Genomic DNA, 27,987 nt, shown 5'->3' with positions numbered 1-27,987 from the left:
TAAGCAAAATTCTAGGAAGTACAGCGAGATTATGATTAAAACAAATCTAACAAATTAAAGTGAGTTCTGGGAGAAGGCCATAAGATCGAGATTAGTTTTGAGGAAGAATTTGAAAAGTCAAAAAGAATCACAGTAAAAGACTGTGATCTTTGCTCATGAAGTTTTACAGCTGAAGTGCCTAGACAGCAAAAAAGCCCTGTCACCTTCACGCCCCAAATAAAGAGCAGAATAAAAGAATCTGATAATGATAATACTGATAACTTTCTTGATATCGTATTTCTATATTTTTCAAAAACAACACTACAAAGTGCTAAAGCTTGTAAAGAAGGTTATAAAACAAGTACAATTATAAGTCAGGACCTAGGATTATAATTAAAACAAATTCAACAAACTACAGTGAGTAACAGGACTAGGCCATGGGGCAGAAATTAGTTTTGAGAAGGAATTCAAAATAAAAAAAATAAAATAAAATCACGGTAAAAAGACTGTGGTCCTGTAATAAAGTGCAATGAGTTACACAGGAAGATTCACTGACGTTATGCATCACCCAGTGGGGATCCTAATAAAATCATAAAGTAATAACCTTGGACAGGGCCAGACAATAGAAATTAGTTTTAAGGAGGAAATTCGCAGAACAAAGGTAAAATAAATAAATTAAAACCCAGTAAAAGAATGTGATCCTATCAAAAACTACAGTGAGTTCTGGGACAAGGTCATAAAATAGAAATAAGGTTTGAGGAGGAAATGGCAGAACAAAAAAACTACTAAAATAAAATACTAATAAATAAATTAAAAATCGCAGTAAAAGACTGTGATCTTTGGTCATGGGGTTCCACAGTTGAGGGGACTGGACAGCAAAGATCTGTCACTTTTATTCTCCAAATAAAGAGCAGAATGAATTTGACTTTTGACTGTATGAATGGTAACATTTTATTTCTTATATCACCTACTGTATCAACAGTTTAAAAAAATATATCTTTCACCCGTGACCCTATCTAACCTCAGAGACACTCACATGTAAAACATGTTCAGTCAAGCAAACAGTGGGTGCAACATTTTAATAAGAGGACAAAAACTGCCTGAAGTAAAAACGTGGCTGGGAGTGGCAGTAAATGTCACATTAAAAAAAAAAAATCCTTTTATATGGTTGGATTTTTTTTTTTCTATCATAATGAAATGCTGCTCAACCTAGTCCACATCCCTGCCAATGTTGCGGCATACCTGTGTTTCCAGTTCCAGCTTGTTGCACTGGCACTATCATCGACACACTACCATAAATACACCTGTGTGGGAAAAAAACCCTGACAAGTCAGTTCTGTTTTGTTAAACTGAGGCATAAAGCTGCTGTCACTGTGAGGAGTGGAGGCTGGATTACCGAGTCTTTTTCACTGCTGAGCCACATATTTAAAGTATAACCAAGGATGTAAAGACAAAAAAGGAGGATAAAAGCATCAAAGTTCCTACAAGGTCACGACAAAAGGTATGTGAAGGGTGAAAATAGATATATGAACGCAGCATTAGCAGTTTAGTTTGGTTTATTATGTGGTAAAGTTCAGACAGCTTCAGTCCAGATCACCACTGATGCATTTGAATGTGACACACAATGTATTTGAGTGAAATGCTGAGCTATTTTGATGGAAACATCCCCTGCCAGTATATGTGCGCAGGCTTCACTGCCGGCTGAGGAATGTTGGCATCAAGTATGCAGTCCTGACAGACAGCTGCACTGCAGTGGCGTTTTTAACATGCCAGACCAGGACCCAAGCGTGCTGGAGGCTCTAAAGAAAATTTAAAAAGCAACATAAAAAATGATAGGAAAATTACTTAATTTGCTGCAGGTGAGATGCAGATAAATCGCTGCTTTTAATTTTTTGTCCATAGAGGTCTAAAAGGTCAAAAATTGCTGAATTTTATGATTAAATTTGTACAAATCTGCATTTTATTCAAGTTTTACCTTTCACACCCTGCATGTGTTTGGCCCTCAAATTATATGAGTCATAATAAAAGTTGCAGAAGCCACTCAGCTTGTTTCACATGATCCTTTGGGACACTGCTGCTCTCATTACACCAATTATTTACTGACTCACTTTATTCTGACAAACTGCTCTTTCATGGACACACAACACTTCCTCAACTGCTGTCTTTACCCCACGTGTTCAGTGTTTTTTCTACCTTCATCCATTTCACCTCATCACACAACCACAGTATTCATTACACTACCCGATCGCCTGCTTGTCCTGTTTATTTTGTACATGTTGAGCCCCGCCCTGCAGACGCGCTGATATCACGCAGTTGCGTAATTTGACAAGCCAGCGCAAAATAGGCAGAATGAGCGTTTGACAGCTGGCTCCCTGCTCGTTACAGATTGTTTCGAAACAAAAGAACACCTATGCTTAATTTATTTGTGAAAGATTTCGGATAGTCACACACAGTACCTCCGCTTTTATGGCCGCTGCCGTGAGGAATAATGTTTGGGTTGCTCCGGGGCAGGACGCGCAGTTTCTCCATAAACCCGCCGCGCCGCTGACAGCCGACGGGCTGAGAGGTGAAGATTACGGACAAGTGCTCTGCAACACGAGGGATGCCATCCCGGGAACTTCCTCTTTCCATGATTATAATTTGGTAAATTATTGCATTTTTTTTCTTTTGCATCTGAGCGTCACAATGTTGACTGATGCTGCTTTGACGTTTCTGTATGTTGCTGATCAAAGCAAAAACGGCTGTTTTCATGTAAACATGTAAGCCCTAATTTTGGATTCCGGCCTGTGTGTTTGTGCGTTATAATATTCACAGCTAGTGTCCCCCAGCACGTGACTGCTGCTTTGAATGTCTGTATTGATGCTGACAAGTCACTGAATCACAGGCAGGGCACGGCTGGGATGTGAAACGTTGCACCCGCTCACGAAACTTGTGAGGAAAGAGATGCATGGCGCTGCAGAGCAACTGGATGTTCTAATTTCAGCCATGTATTTCCAAACAGCTCAGGCTGGAGCGTTTCAGAAGGGCGGCTGCTGCTTGTAAAGGGGGAGGGAAGAAGGGAGGAGGAGGGGGGGGCGTCTTTGATGTGGCAGTGTGTATACAAGTGCAGGCCCCAAAATGCATCCCCGGATTTATTCACACCACTTAGTTTGAATATTTTCTAAGCCTTATGGCGCTTCAGCATCAGTGGAGAATAGCTGGTAATTCTGGTTATGGTTTTGCGTTAAGAAAATGGTCTCTTTTTTGCATTGCAATCATTATTCAGAATAAAAGAAGACTGCTGAGGCACTAAAGTCCGTGATAAAGTTTGTCTTACTTCTTTGCTATGGGAAATGGCAGGGCTGCACAGAAGGGGGGAAAGCTTTCTGGAGCCCAGTTGCAAAGGGGGGTACTACAGAGGCTAGCAGTAATCACTTATTCATCCACAATAAGCGATGATAATCACATTGTACTTTGAACTAAATATTACTCATTAAAACACCAAAAATAAACATTGTACAGGGTTCATAAAGCCTAAGACAAGTTTAATTAAATATTTTTTAATGCTACTTGGAATTAAATTTAAGACTAATTTTACATAAGCCAAAAACATGCATGAACCCACTTCAGTTACATAGGGATAGGAACAATTTTGTCAATTATTGCAATGTCAGTGTATTGCAATATAAAACACAACCTTTTTGTCCAAGTTAAAAAATTCGCTGATCAACTTAAAATGCTAAATAAATAAATTAAAATCTTCTAAAATGGAAAATATAAATTTATACATTTGGTTTGCCTTGAAAAACATTTGACATTTGACTGGATCTGTTGGTTCATCTATCCTCATCTGCATGATGATAATGCAAGAGGCATTCTGTTAATTATTTAAAAGTTGTTTATCACCAATTGTTAAGATTTAACAGTACAATGTCAGATTTATTTATTTTATTTATTAATTTTTTTAGCACTTTTGAGACTGCTGACAGGCTGATTTAAGACATTTTAATACTAATTAAGGCCTTATTTTTAGTTTAATACATTCAATGCTTTTGAAGACTTTTTAAGGATCCACAAGAACCCTGATTGCATTTTTTGCTGCTTTATGAAAATTTAGCCCGGTTAATAATTACACCCCCCTCTCCTAAAAAAATTGTATGAGGTGTTTTTTGTTTGTTTTATGCACCATTTGTGCCTTTTCTGAATTAATGGCATAGATGCAGGGGCAGATTATCAGACAATGAGCCCCTTACCCCTACTTACAGAACAAGACACACAGACTTAAGTTTTTTTAGCCTCGTTTTGTTTTGCATATCTATGTAGTGTCAATGTATCTTTTTTCTGGTTTTGTATCTTGTTGTAGTTATTTTGTGTCTTTTTTGACTAAATTATGTCTCTGTGGTTGTTCTCTGAGGTAATTTTTCTTTTCTATTTTGTGTCTCTTTGGGGTTGTTTTGTGTCTCTGAGGTAATATTGTGTCTTTTTATCTATATAATGTCTCTTTGGTGATTTTTTGCCCGTTTTTGTAGTTATTTTGTGTCTCTTTGTCAGAGCTTTAGGTCTGTTTTATTGTAGTGCCTTTTTTGGTCATTTTCTATCTGTGTCTTTGAGGTACCTAAATGTCTGATTTGGTCATTTTGTGTCTCTTTGAGGTAATTTAGTGTCATTTTGTCTCTCTTTGTGGTTGTTTTGCCCCTTTTTGTAGCTATTTTGTCTCTCTCCTTTGCATCACCTTGTGGTCATTTTAAATCTCTTCCTGGTCAGTATTTGTTACATTTGGGTCCCTGGGTCTATACCCTTACCTTTTCTGTACCCTTACCTTTTCATACCTTTTTTAATCCTTTCATGTGTAATCATGTTTCTAATTTTATCAAAAAAAATATGAAGGGGGACAAATGCACATGCTATAAATATTGAGGGTGTGTGTCCCCAGCATCACCCCAAAAATCTACACCTATGCATGATTCCCTTCTCTTTTGTTTTTCAGGGTAAATCAGAGATGGACAGCTACCTGTCTCCGCACCAACAGGACATAGTGAACTCCAAAATGCTGTGCAGGGACAGCGCTCTGATGCTTGAGCCGCCTTTCAGCGAGGACTTTGCCCCTCCGTACAGCGTCAACATGAGCCTGCTCCTTCCTGACGTCACGTACCTGCACCCTGGTCTCTGCAGGACTGTGAGACAGATCAAAACAGAGCCGTCACACTCTCTGATGCACCCCACCTGTCAGGGCAACAGTGGAGTGCCACCAACACTCCCAGAATACCCAGGTGTTTTCAGTGCGCCCGACGCAGCCAGCGGTAAATTCTTCATTAAACAAGAAGTGCCAGATTTCCAGGATGTCCCGCTGTTTCAGCTTTTGAACTCTGACTTGGAGCAGCTCGTTCACGGGTCGCAGCTGAACTCCATGCCCATGGCTCAGTTAAGTCTTCCCATTGGGAACGTCCACATAGGTACGGCGCCGAATCCCGCAAAACACACGAGCAGCCCTCAGAACGAATGTTTCCCATTTAATCGACACTTGGGCCATCAGCAGAGACCAACCTATTTGCCGCCCTCGCCGCCAAACTCAGATCCCCCGAGTCCAGACAGGGGGAAGGAGCTTCTTCACAATCTGTCCCCGCCTCCCTCCTACGAAGCCAGCATCGCCTCCAAGTTAACTTTTCAGACCCATAATCCCAATGACCCAGCACAGACATCTAGTGTAGCTCCGATCCAGAGCCCAGATCAAAATTCTAATGCTGGATTAGTCCAAAGTCCTGCACCAGTCCAGCGTTCAAGCCTGACACCAGTTCAGACGACGGCAGGTGTTGGCCCGCTGTCACCAGTGTTAGCCCAGCCGGCTTCGGTTAAGTACAACAGGAGAAATAATCCTGATCTGGAGAGACGGCGGATTCATCACTGTGATGTTCCAGGTAACACTCACAACACTGCACAACAAGTTTTAGAGTTTTGCAACACAAAGGCTGGATTGCACCAACAAGGATTAACTTTTAAACCTGATGAAATCATTTCTTAAGTTTAAATTCTGTTGCACCAAACTTTAAAGCAACCTTAAAATAAGGAAAGATGAATTGAAACCTCTATTTAAATCACTTTTTATTTTTTACTCCAATTAAATTTAATGCTGTTGCACCAAAACTCCAATTTAAACTGTTAACTTTAAACCTACAGTTTAGGAGGTTTAACTTTTACAGTGGCTGCATTTTTTTGATGGACTCAGCAAAATAATAAAGTTTCTTGAAGAAAGTTGAGAGACAGACTCAACCCTCTTGATGAAGATACATTTTTGTCAAGATACCACTTCATTAAAGAAACTGTTTTGGGGCTGTAGAGAAAGACTGGGCCAACTGTCAAACATGGCAGTGACAGACAGAAATGCTTCTGTCCATTTTATTTAGTTTTTTACCCTTTTGATTTGGCAGTAGTGTACAGTTAATCCAGCCAACAACTTTTTCTCAAAAGGAGGAAAAATTTGAGCCTCTCTGCCAGCATTAGTACCACTAAGCTACCACCAATGTAACATTAGTTACTGAAAAGCAACAGTTAAAACAGTTAACACCCCTCCTTTGCCTCTATTTATACTTACTAGGTGCCAACAGCATGATTATGTATTTATTTCTATAAGTATTTGTTTATTCATTTTTAAATTTCCATTGACGCTTGGCCCTATTGATTAAACTCAGTTTAAATTTTGTTTAAATAAATAACATTGGCTTTACTAATTCAAGATCCATTTTTCATGATGCAACAGAGCTCTGTGTATGCGTAATAATGTTTATTTATCCTCTGTTGTTTAGTATTTGTTTAGGCTGCACATTTGGTTATTTTCACTTCCATTAGAAATAATTGACACACAAGGGGGGGTTGGTTTCACATCATTTATCTGCTTATCATTCACTGCTGGCCGACACTTAGACACAGAGGGAGATTTTGTCTCTGACATTTTCTGTTGACTGTCACAAATATCATGTTTCATCTCATTTGCTTTAGTCTTTTCAGCTTCCAGTCTTTTGTTAGTAGTAGTAGTAGTAGTAGTACTTCAGTATGACTTTCTTTGAACGAGTCACAGCTATGAGCCTAATTTTCTTGCCAGCTTTTTTATTGATAGTAGCTGCTATACTTTTAATCTGGATTTACTCGTTTTAAACCTAGTTTTACTAAACTCTGATTAAAGCTAATTTTATATTATCTTAATCCTTGTTGGTGCAACCCGACTAAAACTCAAATCAAATTGCAGTATTCTGACCCAAATAAACTTTTTTTCCCCCCTTTAGGGTGCAGAAAAGTATACACCAAGTCTTCTCATTTAAAAGCTCATCTGCGGACCCACACAGGTAAAATGTTTAGAGTTCTTATTTTGGGGTGAAAGCGGTGATGTTGCCAGGCAGAAAAATGTACTTGGCATGCAGATGCATTCTGTCTGCTGACAGACCTGGCCCACATCTCACTGCTGTCAAATCACATAAAGCCTGCAGCTCTCATAAAGGGGGCAGGGAAAAAGACAGGACACGCTGTGATTTATGGCTCACAGTTGTGATGCGTGCATGAAAAAGTATCAGCTTCTTTGTCATCGAAACTCACTTGTTAGTCATTTGAGAAGTGTGGAAATGCTCCACACTCTTAAAACAGCGTTATTTATTAAGGGAATTTTGTTATCCGTCTGCTGTAGCTACATTTTGATTCTTTTTTTATCACCTGCTGAAGGAGAGAAGCCGTACCAGTGCTCCTGGGAGGGATGTGAGTGGCGCTTTGCCCGCTCCGACGAGCTGACTCGCCATTTCAGGAAACATACCGGGGTGAAGCCTTTCCAGTGTGGCGTGTGCAACCGCTGTTTCTCCCGCTCTGATCACCTGGCCCTGCACATGAAGAGACACCAGAGTTAGAAACCCTCTCCTGCAAATCAAGTTTTATTTTCCAGCAAACGTGGACAAAGAAACCCGCACTTGCATATCAGCAAATTAAAAACTATGGATTATTTCAAACGCTCCACAGAGGAGCCATTCTTAAATAATTGTTTCTTTTATTGTAAAAAGATTAAATATTACTGTTGCCTTATTTTATTTCCACACACGTATGCCCTAATATTGGGGGACATTTTGCAAAGATGTCAGTCAAAGATCTGTAGCCAAATGTAATAATTAAATAATATTTAGCCTTTATTTTAATTAAATTTCTTTGCACTGAGAGGTACAGTACTGTGCAAAAGTCTTAGGCCACCTTAAAATTGATTTAAGCAAGGTTATAATGATCATATACATTTATTTCTCAGTAGTCTCTTTACCAAATATACAACCAGAACATACACTAAATATGAATACAGTATTAAAATGCAAATATTTCAGGAAAAATAAAATTGCAAGTATTTAGTGTGAACCCCCTTTCCACTTAGCATGTCTTGAACTCTCCTGGGCAGACAATGTGAGATCTACAATACTGACCTTCTCATTTACCACAAGATTATTCAAGAAAACTTTACAATAATCTGTCCAGGAGGGTTCAAGAGGTGCTACAGATAAATGGAGGTTACATTAAATACTGATTTCAGCCTAAAGAAGACAATTTTTTCCGACATTTTTGTGTTTAAATGCATTGTACATGTTTTCTGTATTCTTTGTTTAAATCTTAATAAAGAGACTAAGATGAAAATATACATAAATACATCCTCGTTGCAACTTTGATAAAACAAATCTATGGTGGCGTAAGACTTTTGGTCAGCGCTGCACATGAACAACTTCAAATATCAACATTTTAGTTTTCATTGTATAGTTAATATCAACATTGCATCGTGGTGTCTAATATTTAATTAACTTAAATATCAAACTGCCATACTGTAAGAGCAGATATAGTATTGCTCTCAACTGGAAGGTCTAAGGATACGTTGTTTTGGCCAGCAGGTGTGTGCATGTGTGATGTAGAAAGCAGCAGTAGTAAGTTAAAGTTGAACAAGTTGTAGATTTACTAAAGGACACAAGAGGAGACATAAATTTCGGGGCGAGCACTGTTGGCGGCGCTTACAGCAGGACTTTAACACTGCCAGATTTATGGGTTTCTTTGCCACCGAGGATAACTCAAAACAAAATCTATATTTACTCACAACACTGAAATGAAAGGAAGATAATGGGTATGAGGTATTAATCATGTTCATTTGGACAGCATTATGAATGTTCTGTATCCATGCCCCTGTATATTCATAACATAGATAATGTCATTACAGAAAGTGTTAAATGTATTTCAGGCAGGTGCAGATAAATCCAAATGGTGCATTTTTTTCAGGACTTCAGTGCATGAATTGATTTAAATATTAGATAGTTTTAAGGGGTAAGTTTGACATTTTCAACCTATTTACCAAGTTTTTGTGTCGTGACTAATGGAGCAACAATCTTTGGATTTTGTCCAGTATTGAGCAAGAGGGCCGCAAGCGCCAGCAGCAAAAAAGGCTGCAGTGTAACGTTAATGAGTAATTGGGTACTGTCAATTTATGTCTGCTGTAAGTGCTTGTCTTTAACCACTGACTAGATTTAGAACCTGAGAATATTTTTGAAAGGATCCCCACAGAGAAAGACTTTTTTTTTTTTTTTTTAATACTGAGATCATCTTTGTTTAACCAGAAACAATCTGGAAATCAAAATTGGCAGTCCCACCAAACTCCATTTAAATAAACATTAATTTTATCATCACACAACACACTTCATTCAGAGTTGACAAAAACAAAATAAAACTCATAAAAAACATCTTGGTTCATGTTTTCACTGTTCCAACAACTGCAAACTCTGTTTTGTTTGAAATAAACCCCTGTTTAACCTGGTTAGATGTGAAAATATTCTGGCACTTAACATGCTAAAATAAAAGGTGTATTTAAATTCAGTCTGGTGGGTTTGCCAATTTTAAATTTTACTCTTTAACAAAGATCCTTTTTGTTTTGAAACAGCCCCAAAATTGCCAAATTGACCAGACTCCATTTAAATGAACATTAATTTTATCAAAGTAAAACACACTCCACCCAAAGTTGTCAGAAACAAAATAAAACTCACAGAAGCTATCTTGGTTTGTTTTTCCTCTGTTCAAAAATCAGGAACTTTTGTTCAATTGACTCTTTCTTCACACAGTTAGATCTGAAAATGTACTGTTTTTATATACGCTAAAATTGTTATTTATTCAAATAGAGTCTGGTGGGTCTGGCAATGGCGATTTGGAGCTGTTTTTGGTTAAACAAAAATAATCCTACTCTAATAAAAAGGTCCCTCTCTTTTGAAATTCTTTCCATAAGTTGTTAGCACTTAAAATAAAAAAATGAGCCTCTTAGTGGCAAAACCAAGCAGTTTTAGTGGACGTAAAGTGGTTACACTGCAGCTTGTATTGCGTCTGCAACGGTCTCTCGAGTGTTTGAACTGGACCAGTTTCAAAAACTGTTGTCCTCGTTTGTCACTTACGAACAAAAACATGGGAAAATAGGGTCCAGGTTAAAAAAACACACAAGTAACCCTTTAACTTAATTTGATGGGCTTGTCATGCCACTGTAGTTTCAGCTGTGCAGCAATAACACATTTCACACTAAAGACAGTAAAAGAGAAGATGACATGACATTTCAACAGCACGTCAGAGTTTTTTTTTTCCCAAAAGTTTTCATGACGGCCGAATTTCGACTTTTTGTTTTTGTTGCAAATCATGGGTCATAATGTTATAACTGCATTATCAAGTTACTGATGATATGTCCTCATAAGTGGTTTCAAAGTGATATCTTTGAGCTTTTTCTTTTAGACTCGGACTGGGCACCTGCCAGTCTGAACATCTGTGTAAGCGTCTGGTTTCTTTGACTGCTATCCATGTTTTCAAACACCTTTTGAAAGTGCCTTTAACTTATTTTTTTGGACGAGTGAAAAACAAAGCTGCCCCTTTGGGACAAAGTTCTTTTATCAGGTACTCTGCTGAAATGATTCTGTATGTTGGCTGCCCTTTATTTCCTCACTATAGCAAGCTCTATTGAAGACCAACTTTCTTTATAATTTGAGTCGGGCTGAACAAAATCTCTTTAATTTGTTAAGATGTATATATTTTGTATCTGCTGTTTAAAGATACAATCCATTGATTGTTTTTGGGTGTTTTTTCTTTTTTTCTATTGCAGAGACTGTTTATTTTTATTTCTTATTTTTGGGCTAAGAAGGATGAAATGATAAGATAATGTCACAGTCTACACTGTCATTTTTTTCTCCAGCCAGGACAGCAGCTCAGTGGAGTTTGTGCCAGTGATTTATTGCAATACTTTTAAAATAAATATATACACACACAAATATTTTGACATGAAAGGCGCAACAATATTTTGTGTGATAGCTTCATAAAATGAAGATGTAGCCACAAATTGATTTTAAAAAATGTGCTATGAAGCCATGTGATCCTTACAGTACGAATAAAAGTTTTGTGTTGAATATTTCTTTTGGAGCTATTGATTTTGTTCTATTTTTTTAATTTATAGATAAGCATTTTGGCATTTTAGCATTTTACATTGTCCGTGTGTGTTTCAGTATAAAATTTGCTCGCTTTTAAAGACATTAAGGTTTTACATTTTAGATAACTGTAGCAAGGAAAATCAACATGCAATTGATGTTTTTTAGCAAAATGTTATTTATTTATGCAATATTTTTTCAATTTATTTTCATAACTATTATGATATTGTATATATATCAAAATATAATAATAATAATAAAATTATTTGATCAATTTATTTGTATTAATATTCAATAACTGACATTTCTACAACTGTAGTAGTGTAATAGTAATCCTTCTGATTCTAAAAGTTTCCTCTTAATTTTATTATAGCTGTCCATGGTTAACCCAGCTGGTTCTGATGTAGATTGGAGTTATAAGTAGGGATTTGGGATATGGTCATTTGGTCATTTTACACATTGAATGAAATTAGCACTGATGTCTGAACTAGTCAAATATGTAGACAAAGGTTTTAAAGGTTAGTTAGTTTTATGTTGAAAATAAATTTTTCCCAAAGTTAATTTCAGGTTATAAATGATAGTGAAGAAGCACTGCTAGACAACCACCGTTTTTGATTTTTTAAATTAAAAACCGGTTCACACTGGTTTTATTCTTCCCTCACATCTGAGATCAATCATCTTTTCTGTCTAACAGCAACACATGATTTGGCTTTCGTGTTTGGTTGTTATTCAGAGTCACACCCTTTATGCACTTGATCTTATTAACAATTCTGTGTCATCCAAACAAAACAAGACGACGTCTTCTTTTGTATTGTAATTGTTGGATAATGTCCTTGAAATGAGTCATCGCGGAGGTGCTGACACAAGGTGCAAAGACAGGCTGAACCAACCATCGAAGTTGTCTGAGCATGTCCTGAGAGCCCAGGAAGTTCCCTGCGGAGACGGGTATAGTATCACTCATACTTACTTATGTACTTCACTTAGCTTGTACAGTATCGCCTACACAGTGTGGGCCCCTGTGAGTGATAAATCACACATGTGATATACTACACACCCAAATGCTAAGCGGAGTGGGAATAGAAACCTTGTTATTGTAATCATCTGAATCCTTTGCTGGCTGACAGAAACATTCATCCAGATCCAGTTATAATGGAGTGCCGTACAGGATGTACTGGGCGTTTTCTTCTAAGTGCAACCTGTTCTCAGAAACTGTATACATGCTGTGTTAAAACATACCATGTCTTAAAATACCACTCTCTGTTGGTACTGGACGATAACAAAGCAATATGATATTACACAGAGGTACAAGACGTTTTGCATGTGTAAATATATATATATATATACACACACACACACACACACACAAACACACTTAATAAATTACAAATAATCAAGTATAAAATACCAAGTCAAGTCCTAAACCGAGTTTTGTGTCCTTAACAACTCATAATGCGCTCTTCAACAATATCACATCAGAGGGAGTGCCGTTGTACTGAATATCCGCACAGCTGTGATTGCATAGCTTCAATACTGGGCAGGCATCAAGAGGTTGTTTTTCACTCTCAGTTTCAAAAATTAATGTAAGGCGACGTACAGTTTTGTTCAGAGGAATTAAAGTATAGAATGATTTGCCATCAGACATAAAAGTTTAACAAGCATTTTAAAAAAAGAGGTTAAAGAAACATCTAACAGCACGGAGCACCAGTCCCTTCAAAGTAGGACTTTTTTTTTGTTTTTTTTACATATTATCAGACAATATGATAATTAATGAGGACCTCTACTTGTCTTTTTAATTTTCCCAGTCACTTCATATGCTTTCTTTAGTGGTAGACATACGATTGTTTTCGAGCTGTATCAAATGTTTAACTGACTTCTTTTAGATAAAGTGAAGGTACTTGTCACTGTTTAAATCATTATCATCATAGTTTTACTGTTTTATTTATGTATTTATTTTTGTAGTTTAGGCCTACCTGGTTTCTTGTTGTTTTTTGTTCCTTATTGCCTTGGATTTTTATAGGCTAGATTTGTTATTTGTTTTACATTATGACATAATGTTTATTTGTGTGAAACTAGTTGCTATCCTGACAGTGACACTGGGGATCTAAATAAAAAAACAAATAGATTTGGCCGTAAGCACGACGCTGCAGGCAGAGTAAAGAAGATAATCACAGACGTGCATATATTCAGACAGTAAAAAGCGGCAACAGATAATGATTTGTTTGTTAATTATTACTTTTTGGCTCCGCCGAAACAAAAAGATCCGGTACTGGACTGTTAGCAAGCAACACACAAACAACAAACAGTATGCTGTATGTCCTCTGGCGTCATGAGAGCTCACCTGGAGGTCTGCAGTCAGGTATCCAGGCCTCTGTGCTTCTCTTCCTCCTCTTCTAACGACCGTTCATTGTTGAACTAAGGCGTTATTTGTGAAAATATACTCGTCCTAGTGATGGAAAGTTTGCGACGACGACCCTCAATGGCGCTGATTGACAGCCCAAAATACCTGTGAAGCGGAGTGATACATGCGTAGTTAAAGTTCCAGTGGTTGGAACTAACTTTTGTACAATAAAGCCATTTTGATTTTGGAATAATAGGCTATATTTAATTTACAAAAATCATAAATGGTTTTTAAAATTTGCATGTAATTGCTTAAATGGGATTACTTTAAACTAGTGACTGGGAGTGACTGGAGCAATAAGATAATACTTTATATGCAAATTTGCACTATTTTTCCTTTTTTCTTTATTCCACTGATTGCTTTAAATTTGCTTTCACTCTCGCTCTCCACATACATCACACTTCACCATTCCTCACCATTCCTCTTCTTTACTTATTTATTTGCTTTTTTCCTTGGGGTGGGTGGGGGTATTCAGAAAGTATACAGTATGTGCATATTTCATCCTCTTGTTTGTTTTTTTTTTTCTTTTTTACTGCGCCCAGTAGGGCTTTTGCCTTTTCATTTTCTCTGACTGATTGCTCTCAGCATACATTCTACTCTATCAACTATGTCATATTTTTTTAAAGTCAAATTTTTAAATTTTTTTGTTTTTGTTTGGGGGGTTGGTGTAATTTAGATGCAACCCAGAGGGGGGCGTCATCTAGTCAAAAGGCTCCAAGCAACTTGAGCTGCAATTATTTTTTGGTTTTTTGTTGGATCGAGTCCAAAGTCATCAAATTTGTGACTCAAGTCTGCCCTGAATCCAAGTCAATGGGATATGCTAAGCGTCTTAAAAAAAACAAATGGTAAAATCAGTCAAGACTCTGTGCAGTATTTTGCATTGAGCACTTTGATTGGCTGTTAAACACTACAGAAAATACAAGTGTCACCACTAGAATAACACAACAAATGTCTCCCTCTGTTGTGACATAAAACTGACACAATAAAAACAGAATCAAACATTTTCTGAAAATCAATTTTTTTGCAGTTGTTTGAAATGATATAAAGGAATATACTATAATTTTAAGGCAGATGAATCAGAGTTTTTCAAATATTTTCTCCTCTTTCTGTACTGATCAGATGTACTCGGTGTACAAGCCACTGTACTGTTTATCACCTACAATTTAAAATGTCTTCCCTAATACCAAGATTAGGTTTCTGAATGCCTGAGAATGTGAGTACAGTGCTCAGATGACTAAGTGACATCGAGACCGCATACCATCCGTCTCAGTCATAGATAGCAACTAGCTCCATACCAGTGTGTTACATACAAAATGCAACTTTATTAACCTTCATGCCTCCATTCATATTAATATACATGTATATGTTTGAACTTATTTTAATTTCACAGCTCCATCCATATGAAAAATACAGAGAAAAAGGCAAAACACTGACTGGATACTTAAACAACTCTTGGAAGAAAAAGAAAAGCGTAACAGAAAAAAAAGGACACCTGTTCTTGAAGTTTTGAAAAATATCAGGATTAAAAATTTCTTTTACAGATGTGGAATTCCTTGAGCAGAATCTCCCTTTTGAAGCTGAGCAATATCACAATTATTTTTTTTCAACGGTAAGAATGAAAAGATCTGAATATATTTACACTACACTCACTTTACATAAATACAGGAACAACGATTACTGTACGTAATATCAGCAAACTCGAAACAATTGGCTTCACTACTTAAAATTTTTCAAAACCAGGAAATCAAAAGCAGATGTTACACAGAAAGTAAAATAGATACTGAACTGATAGAGAGAAGATTCATTAACAAAGGCGTCGCTCTACAGCCAGAGTGCCAGCCACAAGATTCCTCATTATCATTCGTGTTGAATTCATGTGATGAAGCTGAAACATCAAGAGGCCTTTGTAACTCAGTTTTTGCTCCCCGTAGAGGAAGTGACTTATTGCAAGCAAAGTAATAACGCGAGCTATAAACAGCCTGGGAAAGTGTTATGGGAGGATGCTGCGTACGATGGCATAAGGCTCAGTGCGAAAAGAAACATTAAAGGTCCAACTTGCATAATGTCATCTGTGCTTTTTTTCTGTCAAAAATTTATGGTGGATATCTATTAATTTGAGCACACAAATCCAAACTCTGCAGAGAGCAGTTGATATTACAAGTTTTGCAATATGAGGCACTATTTATTATTATTGCATAACTTTGACCCTGGTTACCGTTACAAAATTATGCTTTAAAATGAGGAGAGAGAAGGGAAATATAATACACCCTGTCCTGTGGAGACACCATATTCAGTTGAATTGAGCAAAAACTGGTGTATTAAGGCATGCAAAATTACAGAATACATGTGTTGTTGCAGCACATTATCATCCCAACTCATCAAATAACGCAGCTTAGTCAGTGCCGTTCATGTCTACATATGACACGCAAGGTATCCTCTTGTTTTTGTTGTTAACGTTCTGGGACGGCATGTCCTACACTTCTGTTTTCACAGGAAATATAGAGTTTCTGCTTGTTAGATGCACACAGTCTTACAAAAACAGTACAACACCTTGTATTTACGTACAAGCACAAGGTTAGGTTTAAGTAACAAAAACCCATGGTTAGTTAAGAAAAACATCATGGTTCGGCTCAATATTCATACGGGAATAGAACAGCGGGCTTGCAGATGAAAGTCCAGGGTTTGTCGCACTCCTGCCCTGTAGGGACTTTCCAGATCCTTATATTACGTTGTTACTGGCAAGGTTTATAATTGACGCTGCCCAGCAGCATATCACAGGCTACTGCTAATACAGGTTCTGTTTGGCCACTTTATTAAGTGACAGCTGCCACTGGCGTATCATACTGCCACTAAAGGTGCCATTCAATCACGTTATACACCGATGACAGCCACCAGCGTATCATATTGCTGTGAAAGGTGCCGTCTGGTCACGATATAAACTGACAGCGCCTGTCGGCATAGCATATTGCCACAAAACGTGCCATCCAGCCATGTTATAAACTGATGTTGCCCAGTGGCATATCATACTGCCATGAAAGGAAGCTTCTGGTGTTAGCGTCTAACACCAAATTCATTGACCAAGCAGCAGTTGATTGTTGATATATGCTTGATCAATATAATTCCTGTCTGGGTGGCAAAGTACACACAGGGAACTGCATACCACCGTCCAGCGGGGTATCATACCGCTGTGACAGGTTCTGTCCGACCAAGTTATAAAACAACAGCAACCACCAGCATATCATACTGGCATGTCAGGGGTTGCCTGACTGACTGGTGGTGTGTCTTACTGCCGCAAAAGGTGCCTCATGGCGTTATTAACTGATGCGCCCACCAGCGTATAATACCAGTAGGAAAAGATGGCTTATTCTAATGCAGAAATAACTGACCAAGCAGCAATATTTGACAAATTTGAAAAGAGAACGGGCTGGTTGTTGATATGTGCTTGATTGATATAATTTCTTGTTCGGGTAGCAAAATAGCAACACAGGGAATTGAGTACCTTGATACGGCATATAAATAATTTGTTAATCATAGCAAACACTGGTTCAGCCTTGGAAATATAAGTGATTTGATCATGAACTTATTTAAACCACAAACCAAAGAAAACTGTTCTATAACGTCACATATGATAATTTACATGATGGATACCATTAGCCCCATTTCACTGTATATCAAATTAGATAAATTACAGTCTCTGAAAAAAGACTTTACATGTATAAATGTATTTTCTGCATCTACTAATCAAAAGCCCTATTTTTCCAATGTATATACAGGCTGTAGAACTTTGTAATAAGTTTTTATCTTCACTATCACATATATTACAACATTTCAAAAGATCCTTTGTACAGAAGAAAAAAGAGTTATATGCAAAGATGAAGTGCCCCTCAATAATAAAATGTTCTTATACATTATATGGAGGATAAAATAGGATGATGATTATTTGTTTATAAATTGACATCTGAAATAAAATAATTTTGAAAATCATACTAACAAACAAACAAGGTGCTGATATGCTTTTTTTGCCAAAAATGATAATACAACTGGGCATAATGACATGTGCGCAAACAATATGCATAAATAATGATAACGTACATTACCATCTCTGTTACAAAATCAAAGGGGTGTCACATACGTTGGGTGCATGTGTGGAAACGACTTCCTGGATTTGGCTACTTTACTAAGGGGGAGGATGTTCAATGTAAAGTGTGCAGGTGTGTGCATATGAGTGTGGTGTTTCAAGGTGCTGCTATCAAAAAGGTTGCCATTTCTTTTTACTGGCTTCAGTCCAATAAATGCATTTAGCAGCACTATCAAATAATATGGGATGACCTGATGCTCTGAGTTTATGTCTGCAGGTCTCAGACAGCATGGAGAGTGTTGGAAATGCTTGCAAAAATGTCTTGTTATTATGACTATAAAAATGTACTTTTTAATTAAATTTTCTGATTAAGGTTAAGTGATGTTCTCTATGATATTTCTGCCAATAAATGCATCAAAAATGCAGTCTTTCTTTATATACATAATGTATTCATCTATGTAGATGTGTGTACATTTTTTATATCTACTTTGTTTGTATGCATCTGCAAGGGCATGTGTTTCATTTTAACACTGAAACTTGGGGTTTGTGGGTCTGCTGCAAGAAAGTTTTGAGCATCAAATGCTTAAAGAGATAGTTCAGATCTTTTGAAGTGTGGCTGTATGAGGTATTAATTTATAATCAGTGTCTTACATACAGTAGTATTCAATTTGCACACTACCTATTTGGAGAAGCAGGCAAGACACAGAAGCTACATGGTTTACTGCTGTGGCACAGGAAGCAGCAAAATGTTTCAAAGTGTTAGTTTGGACTCACTAAAGTCACACTAACTAATCGAGGCAGCAATAAATAGCATAAATAGGGAATTTCAGCTAATTGAAACTGCTAACTAAAACACTTATCAACATGTTTGAGTGGGATTTTTTAGGTGGCTTATGTTGGTTTTGTTACTTTCTCCATCCACAGCAGTGCATTGTTTAGCTTCTGTGGTGGTAGAGATGCCTGCCTCTCCAAACTGAGGGTATGCGAGTTAACATCCACTGTGTGTAATATGCAGACTACAGATAAGTAGCTCATAAAACTCAATTTCAAAAGATCTGAACTATCTCTTTAAGAGTATGATTTTTTTTTTTTTTTTTTTCTGGCGGAGGACCCCAAACCCTTTCCTTCATTTGTTTCCCCCCAAAATGGTTAAATGAAACATATGCACTTGCATATGCATACACACAAGTACATACTTAAAAATACATACACAAAGACTACATTTTTGAGACAGTTATTGGCAGAAATGTCTCAGAAAACACCACTTAACCTTAATCAGAAAATGTAATTAAAAAGTAAATTTTTATAGTCATAATAATAAAGATTTGTGCAAGTTTTTCCAAAACTCTCCATGCAACTTCAAAAGATCAGATTTTTTGCACCAATTTGTGCCTTTTTTGTATGAATTTATGGTGCAAATATCTTAAACTTGGTCAAAATAAAAGTCCTCAGCTACTTTCATGTTTTGATGGGGGTTAAGGGTGGATGGGGGGGGGGGGGGGGGGGTTGTCCCCTGCCCCCTCCCTAAAATCTACACCCCCCATGCAAATTCTCCATTTTTTTTTTTTTTAGCATTTACTATAGCCAAATCTCAGGTAAATCAGGTAACATATATCTGGTCTGAGGTGAAAACATTTCAAGTGACTTTCTGTATTTGAGACAAACAAAATAAAAATGTAACTCACTAACTGACACACATCTGATTAGAGCCTTGTGCTGGAGCTACGAACCAATCAAACACGAGGGAGTCGTGGTACAGAGTGAGGAGTCAGCCCCGGCTAAAACTCCTCCGATATTGACATCAGCAAACAGAACAAAGAGAAGGCTGGCGTTCCTTCCCGTCACTTTGTTCAGTATGTATTGCTCTTCTGTATTGAACATCAGGTAGCACACTATCCCTGTAACACTGTCAGTTTCAGCTTATGGTCAAGTGCGGCTGTGCAAAAACCACAACGCGAGTTCCTCTCACTGTCAAACCCAGCTAAGAAAACAGAGCTGAATAATAATAAAAAATAAAAAAAGGGACAGAGTGAAAGCATGAGTCTGTAAGGTGCCTCTATTTTTTTCTTCACATACTGGAAATCTCCTCTGATTGTTTCAAAGTTCACTGTACATGAGGGGTTGTATTTTTCTGAGTCAAACATAAGCAATAAGCAGGCATTTAAAAAAATTCAATAAACAAAACATACTGAAAGTATATTTATCCTTTAAGATTGCACTTTACTGATTGCTAATCACAGCACAAATTCCACCAAAGATTTTTTTTTTAAAGAAATGCTTTCAAGAGGCTCAACATAAAGAATAGCACTGATGAGATTTTGGGGGTTGTCCGGCCCTGTGAGTGGGTCATAAACGGTGTTTTTATTTGCTGGTGTGATGATATGCATGTCCAGTTTTCCTTGAATATCTGTGAAAGTGTTGATGAGGTTGATCCATTCAGGTGTTTTGTTATTTACCGTTTGCTGGCTGTGAGAAGGTGAAAGTCCAGCCCTCTTTGGGCTTCCATACCGGACGCCTCAGATTTAACAGCAGGCAAAAGGAAACCATCCGTGGTAAAATGGCGTCCTCTGCTGGTCACATATCAGACTCACAGGGAGGCACAATACTGCCTGTAACTCCAGCTAGGCCCAAATCCTTTCCTGTGTGATCCAGTCCGGGCCTAACGTCTTTCTCCGTCCACACAATGGGGTCTTTCACATTATGAGTGCTGGAAAAGCAGCCGAGTTTTGAACAATAATGAAAAGAAAGATACCAAAACGAGAGACTGTTGCGATTGCATTATATATATATTTTTTTGTCCAAATAAAGAGTGCGAGTTCATCTTTAAAAATCAAAGTGAAACATTTACAAACAGTGCTGCAAAAAGACAGTTCCCTATTAGACTCCAAACAATGAAAATAACAGATCCTGCCGTCTATTCCTTCCAACCCAGAGAGGATCCAGAAGTGACCCTGTTTTGTGTTCTTCTTTATCTCCTCTCCCTGTGACAGATGTGTGTGTGCGTCTGTGTCTGTGTGTGTGTGTGTGTGTGTGTGTGTGTGTGCGCGTGCGTCCAGGCCAGCTGAAAAACATTCAAAGGGAGATCCCGCTCCCCTGGCTGCCTGTGTTTGTGTGTGTCTGTTCCATTGATCTCTCTCTCTCTCTCTCTTTCGCTCTCCATATCTCTTTTTCTCTCCGTCTGATTCACACCAGCATGTGTCTCCGTCGGTGCAGGGCCAAGTGGTCAGATCTGGAGAAGCTGCGGTCACAGTCTGCACACTTAAAGGGCTTCACCCCTGTGTGTTTTCTGTAATGCCTCGTCAGCTCGTCGGAGCGGGCGAACTTCCACGTGCAGCCGTCCCAGGTGCATTTATATGGCTTTTCCCCTGCAGAGGAAGACAGGAAACACAGGGTGCAGTCAGTAGCCTGTCAATCATATCTTCAGTACTGTTCTTCAGAGATCAACCACACTAGGGGTCGACTGATGTTTCTCAGGGCTGATACTGATTATTAATAGTTAATGAGACCGATAACTGAATTGAGAATTAAGAAACTCCAACACAAAACTTTGTTTAAATGCCTTAAGCAAAAATTGAAATGCTCAACATCATATACAGCAAAATCCTAGTAAGTTTTAAAAAAAAAAAATAAAGTCAAGTGATAGATAGATAAAAAAAAATCCTGAGGTTTTACAAAGCAAAAGTTCCTCCCATGCTGACACTTTCTTTGCACTTTTTAATTAATGAATTGCATTGGCGAGTATAAAAATAAAATGCTGATACAGATAATCAGCAAAATGCCAAATATCAGTCCCAGTAATCGGCCTGGCCAATAATCTGTCGACCCATGGACCATACTATGCTTTACTAACAATCATATGTCTCCAAATAAATCTGTAACTTCCTATCTATAATTTATCATAACCTTATGCCTATTATCATACATTATGGAAACAATCATAACGTGGTGTATGTCGCATCATCATAATGTTTTAAAAGGTCAAACAGCACAATAGTTACGTCTATCTATAGTTCATGAAAGCTCAAAAAGTTTTATAAGCATGACCATGCTTTCTGCAAGTTTTCACGTATCACCTTGCCCACAAGCATTTCAATGTAGGAGCTACATATCTTTACTTCAGAGTAGTTGTTGGTGTTTACGTCCTTGAGCTCGATCATGGTCTTGAGACCACTTTTTGAAGGTCTCATCTTGGACTTGATGGCATTTTTAGTCTATCTTGTCGCAGTCTTAGACAAAAAGGAATCTGGATTTTATTTTATGACTAGTCAAGACCATAACAGAGGGGGGAAAGATCCCTAAATTGCTTGAGCAAAAATAAGAATGATTATGCTGATTTTAGCTCGAAAGTGTTTGTCTTTTGTGTGTCTCTCATCAAAGTGTGAGAGTTTCTACTCACATATATGTGCTGAGATGTATTAGAATGATTCTGAATGAAGGTGCAGGGCACAGAACAGCAGGTTTACATCTACAGTCTGTAAATCTTTATTTTTTAATTATTTATTTGAATTATTTGTGCTACATTTACTTTTTTTAAAATTCCTTTGACCTTTTTCAGATTAATAATTCCCTTTTATCAATTCTTGAAAGTGAAATTCAGACTCTGTTTGCAGTGCAACCTTAGCACAACATTACCTGAGTTACATATTTGCAAACCCATTACACTGACTAACAGATAAAAGCGTGTCAATGTCATTACCGTTGGATAAATTGAGCCATCAACATAATAAAATCAAATCACAGCATTTAAACATTCACACTGAGACCTGCTGACCTGTATGCGTCCTCCGGTGTGCTTTTAAATGGGAGCTTTTGGTGTACACCTTATTGCAGCCCTCAAAGTCACATCTGTGGATTCTTCTCTTTTTGGAATCTGGTGACTCTGACCTCCGGGGGCGCCGTATGCTGTCGATACTGAACGGGGACATGGAACTGCAACGGGAGAACAAGAATCAACATAAAATTATTATTAGACTGTGAGGATAACATTAATACTAATTCTAAGCAGGTTTTGGGAATGATTTATACTGAAAAGTGACTATGGCTGTGCAGCATCGGTGCTACAACGACCAGGCTGAGAAACAACTTCTTCCCTCCCAGACTCTGCCACACACCAGAGACTTTTCATGGGCAATAATACTTGAATATTTATGAATGCATTTGCACTTTTAAAATGCTCACTGTTTTTTTTTTCTTTCTTGCTTACCTTAGATTATTGTTTTATTAATCTTAGACTATTGTTTTATTAAATTGTATTTATTTGTTGTTTCTGCTGCTAAATTTTAGTGTCCTGTTTTATTGTTGCTTACCAGGACCTCAGTACTTAGTTTCATTCCCTTTAATGAACCTCATGTTTCGAATGACAATAAATCTTGAAATCTTGAAATCTAATAAAAAACATTGATTTTTGAATGTGGCTTTGATGGACACCAGTCTCACATAGTCTACTGCAAGGCACAAAGGAAACTGAACAGCAGCAAAAACAAAACACAAATAATAGTGAATGTGATATTATAATTAAATATTATAGCTAAAAAAAAAACCCAAACCTAGAAGTAACTGTTTAGATTGCCGTTTACAATATTTTAGGGAAAATAAAGCTTAATAAAACATATTGCATTGTGAGCTGTACTGTAAGGTAGCACAACTCATACAACAAAGAGGTGCCAACAAAAAACATCAGAGACAATACTGTTATATTTGGAAATGCTATCAGTTTCTTTAGGTCATTGTGATGTGAGGGACAAAAATTTGTTTTTAGGAGACAAATGTTCTGTTACAAGAGTTGATGCGTATTAAGTGTTGGTTACGTTGGTTTATTTTGGAAGTGAGATTAATTGTTGTGCTGAGCTGCATGTTTGTTCGGAGACCCAACTTGAGGGTCCCAATCGCCACTAGGGGTCGCCAAAGCTTTAAGGGGGGTCAAGAGGCCTTCATGATTATAAGGGATGTAAGAAAACTTTTTAGATATGTATATATTGTTGGCCTATATCTCTGCATTTCATTCATTTCTGTTCATTTATTTTTAGAGTTTTGATTATTATTTTACATTATAATTAAGCAAAAAAAATCTCAGAATGAGGGAAAGGTTAAGACCTGAACACAAGCTTTACTCACAGAGCCTTCACTCTCTGCTAAACAGCCTCTCTGCATTAGAAATACATACGCAGTTAAAACAATCACAGAGCTCACAGATCAATGGCTGTGTCAGGGAGAAGAAAAAACTGAATTGGTCAAAAAAGAAACCTTTGAATTATGTATGATGGTTAAAAATAAAAGAATACAAAATACAGATGGAGAATCATATGCAAAGTTAGTGAAAATATCAGGAAAACTCATTTCTGTTGCAAAGTTCATGAGAAATAATCTGCTCAAAATTCACACAAATGGCCCATTTTACACTGACTTTTCAGAATTATTATACCGCTTATGAGTTGTTGTGCAGAATTATTTTTAAGCACTGAATATAATATGAAATACGCATAATATATATCAATATGTTCGTCAGGGGCATCAGTTTACTCCAGTGGTTCTCAAACTTGTCTGTCATGCAACCCAAACCCTTTTTTTTGTTGAAATTAATCATTAACAATAAAGTCTGAGATGCACTGTTTTACTCACTGATTGGAAAGGGATCCCTTAACCCTTTAGATAGACAACAATTTGTGCTGAAATCAGATGCCTTTTAGCAATGACCAACTTAACAAGACATGTCCAGCAAATTGAAAAAAAAAAAAAAAAAAAAAAGACATGATAATTACTTAAAAATCCTTACATATTATAAAACAAATTAGGGAAGATTGTCCAGAATTACAAATAATAATCAAAAAATATTCTTATTATATATTACACATATATAGAATTATGTTCTTGTTTTTAGCTTTCACTATTTACACTTTAAGGTAATTTTCTGGTAACTTTTTACAAATTTCTTGCTAATTTTGGAGCCATTTCTTAAATAGTTTATTGTCTTCTTCTGATGTTTTCATAAAAGCCAATTGTTATTCTAACTCAAACTGTTATTGATGTTATACTAACTGCAGTATATTAGAATGATTATTCTCTATGATACATACAGACAGTTCCCATAAAAGGTAGTGGAGCAGTACGTTTGCCAGCAGGTGGCAGTGCAGCACTGCAGTACAGTAACTGTGAGGCAGCAGATGAGGTAAGAGAGCTGGTATTCTTGCTGCTCCTCCACTTTCATCAATCATATGAGGAGGGATAAAGCAGTTTTATTTCTCAACGTTGTTCAATGAGGTTAATGATTCCTGAGTTACTTCTGTCATCAATACATTTTGGCGTGACATTTCCTCTCCATTACCTCGTCAATATCACTGTTGATTATATAATTTGTCACTTCCAGCAGTGAAGCCCTGTAGCAGAGAGAGAGAGTGTGTGTGTGTGTGCTTTTGAATGCCAGACTTGTGTGTGATTATTTGCAGCTTTTGTATCATATCTGTGACAAATCTTAAATGTGCACATGCATCACTTCTCTAAATATAATGTTGCACACACAAAGAAATTCAGGAAGAAAGAGAGGGTAGGGTTGCCGTAGGTGGTCAGTAGTTCGTGTCTCACGCTCAACAGCGAGCACCTTTCACCCAGCAATAAACACATGACTGCTGCTCACACAAAATACATCCAGCAAAGAGAAAGATACAAGCAGAAAACAAGAACAGCTCTGTTTACTCAAAGGGAGGAGTAATATATGTGGGATATGTCAGTGGTGATGCTTTTTGTTCAGGTCATAGAGTCTCTGCTATAAGAAACAGGTAAAAGGGGTGAAAAAAGGAAAGAACCATAAAAAAAAAGAACAGCTTCGGTTGTGTCAGAGGGATTTGAAAGAGGAGCAGGGGCTGCCAGACAGGCCCTCCAGTGAACTGTCTCCACCACACACAACCCACTTCCTGTCTTTCGGTGTTTCAGTAAAGCACGATTTGTCAAATGCAGACTCAGAAGTGCAAGCAACACACACAGGCTGCACAAATAGACGGAAATACAGAAAAGCACAAATACATGCTGATCACCTGTTGCTTTTGGCTCACTGCCAATCTGAAGCTGTACAGGAAATGAGCACACGGGTCAGATATGAAGTGGACTACGACTCCCCTCACATTTCTCTCTCTCTCGACGGTATTTGTCTAAGTTTAGAAAACATGGCACCAATCCCTCATAAAGATCGCCCTGCAGTGGCCGTTACTAAGTCTCTTCTTTATGCCTTGTTTGCAGTTTTACACAGAACCTAACATTGGCGGCACAATCCCGCTCCAGTGTGTGATTGTAGACAGCATGCTGGCATTGTGGAACCAAAGAGGCTCGACTTAACACAACAGTGTGTTGCAGAAATTAACAGCTGCTCTCCTTCGTCTTTGAATTAGCTGTTATCCTCTACCAGCTACTTTTTAAATCTCCAAAATTGGGTCACACACAGAAACATGCTGTCAAAACATCACTCCCATCCTTCCCTTTTACAAAGACACTGTTTCAGCGCTGTTACTACCTCCCAGGTCGGCTCAGAGACGAGACATCTCTGTCCCTCCATTCTGCAATCGTACTTTTTTACACAGAATGGCAAAACGGCATAACGGTGCAATATTCCCACACTGAACAGGCAGTGTATGAAGGGATGCTATCATAAAGAGACTATAGAGCGCTCACTTTTTAAACTTGCTAGCTAGGTAGTGGTATCTTGTGAAACTAGACAATCTAAGGTATCCCTTGCTACCTACATTTCGGCATAGCTTGTTGGAAAGCGGGCTAAATAATGCTCCTGAATTGGGCTCAATTTTGGGGAGGCAACAACAGGCATGGCCATTTTTAAAGAGGTTCCTTGACCTCTCAACTCAACACATTTGAACGAAAATGGGTGTTATGGGTACCCGAGTCTCCAACTACAAGCTACAGTCTTGTTCCAAGTAAATGTTTTCTTCTTTACAACTGATGTGTTATAAATCTGTATATTTGTCTGTTAAAGGAAAAGGACAACCAGCCTACATGAAGAACAGTGAATCACCTTACACATGCACAGATTAAAATATCAGATAATTATTAATTCTATTTTGACATATTTTTCAACTGGCCTTTAAATGTCAAACAGCATTAGCGAATCCCTTAAATTTGGTAATGGTTTTTCTTTTGGTGTGCAACCCCAAAGATTTTCAGTGGCTCCATTTGACCACACCTATAAAAATTTCAGGGGATACCTCTGCTAACATTTAAAAGCTGAAGTACTGTAGGCCTGTGTGCGTGTGTGTGTGTGTGTGTGTGTGTGTGTGTGTGTAGCGAGAGGCAGGATTTACAGTGGAAACACTCTGAGCGCAGACATCCAGCAGATGAGGAGGATGTTTACATTCTGACTTCATCCATGAAGTGACTCCATGATTATAATATAATTTAGGAAGGTCTGAGTACAACAGGTTCTAAAACAAAGAACGAACGACGACTCATTACTCATCATAAATTAACTCACTGAACATGCAACAACTGTTTCTCTGCCGCTGGTGATAATTCTGTCGTCGCTGCTGCTCCATTTCAAGAGCCCGGTGACAGATTTCTGTTTTAATCCATTTCTGGTACTCATAGAAATTTCCCACTGTGAGACGTGCTATCAATTAGTAAGCTTCAGTCTTTACAGACAGACACATTAAAAGCATTCACCCACAAAACAAAAGTGAGCAGTTCTTCAAACTTCAAAATCCACTTATGAGGAAATTAGACCAAGACAGAAAAGTAACAGAAATCAGATAAAGAAATATAAATGCAGGCATCAAATAATTTTTTTTAAAAACAGTGTAATTAAAGAAGAATTTAAAGATCATTTAAAGATTTTCCCCTTGTTCAGCATGAAAAGCTTTTCAAGCTTTACTGTGGGTTTCAACACCATTGGTCTATTTTGCTTAACTGCTGCTATTTCTATCAGCAGACTTACTGTATACATAGTACAAGATCACCGCGCTCACAATAGTTCAACGAATAAAACAGCAAAATTAGCAACTAGAGATTGACTGGTACACACTTTACAGCAAAAGCTCATCCTAAAATTAAAAATACAGATTTTTCTTGTAGAGCTGTTTATCAGTCTAGATTGTTTTTGTGTGAGTTGCCAATGT

At 37.6% G+C, this 27,987-nt stretch overlaps 2 protein-coding genes across 6 annotated transcripts in view; one reads left to right on the top strand and one right to left on the bottom strand.

Moving 5' to 3' along the window:
- The first annotated feature begins 1,276 nt into the window (after nucleotides 1–1,276).
- klf5b (Kruppel-like factor 5b) lies at nucleotides 1,277–8,166 on the top strand. Of its 2 annotated transcripts, none has more exons than XM_042494885.1 (4): nucleotides 1,277–1,480; nucleotides 4,946–5,873; nucleotides 7,236–7,295; nucleotides 7,666–8,166. In XM_042494885.1, exons 2-4 carry the CDS (start codon nucleotides 4,958–4,960, stop codon nucleotides 7,842–7,844), a joined length of 1,155 nt encoding a protein of 384 aa, XP_042350819.1. In that variant the 5' UTR covers nucleotides 1,277–1,480; nucleotides 4,946–4,957; the 3' UTR covers nucleotides 7,845–8,166. The 2 variants fall into 2 exon arrangements, with proteins under 2 accessions (XP_042350819.1, XP_042350818.1); XM_042494884.1 differs by lacking the exon at nucleotides 1,277–1,480 and adding an exon at nucleotides 2,327–2,622.
- A 6,932-nt stretch (nucleotides 8,167–15,098) lies between these two features.
- The window catches only part of klf12b (Kruppel-like factor 12b), a 58,467-nt gene continuing 45,578 nt past the window's right edge, over nucleotides 15,099–27,987 (bottom strand). For all 4 annotated transcript variants that reach the window (XM_042494261.1, XM_042494262.1, XM_042494264.1 and 1 more), the window contains exons 5-6: nucleotides 22,650–22,807; nucleotides 15,099–21,243 (exon numbers count right to left, since the gene is read on the bottom strand). In XM_042494261.1, coding sequence (XP_042350195.1) covers nucleotides 21,062–21,243; nucleotides 22,650–22,807 — 340 coding nt within the window. In that variant the 3' untranslated portion in view covers nucleotides 15,099–21,061. The remainder of the gene's footprint in view (nucleotides 21,244–22,649; nucleotides 22,808–27,987) is intronic.

The sequence above is a fragment of the Plectropomus leopardus genome, chromosome 10 (genome assembly GCF_008729295.1).
Source record: "Plectropomus leopardus isolate mb chromosome 10, YSFRI_Pleo_2.0, whole genome shotgun sequence".
NCBI lineage: Eukaryota > Metazoa > Chordata > Actinopteri > Perciformes > Serranidae > Plectropomus > Plectropomus leopardus.
This window is presented reverse-complemented; position numbering and strand designations above follow the sequence as displayed.

Bases quoted from the DNA above. Each gene is read 5' to 3' on its own strand.
- klf5b (XM_042494884.1), top strand. From the start codon at position 2,446: ATGGCCGCTGCCGTGAGGAATAATGTTTGGGTTGCTCCGGGGCAGGAC. The intron at 2,623-4,945 runs GTAAATTATTGC...TTTGTTTTTCAG, and splicing joins CTTTCCATGATTATAATTTG to GGTAAATCAGAGATGGACAG. The intron at 7,296-7,665 runs GTAAAATGTTTA...CACCTGCTGAAG, and splicing joins TCATCTGCGGACCCACACAG to GAGAGAAGCCGTACCAGTGC.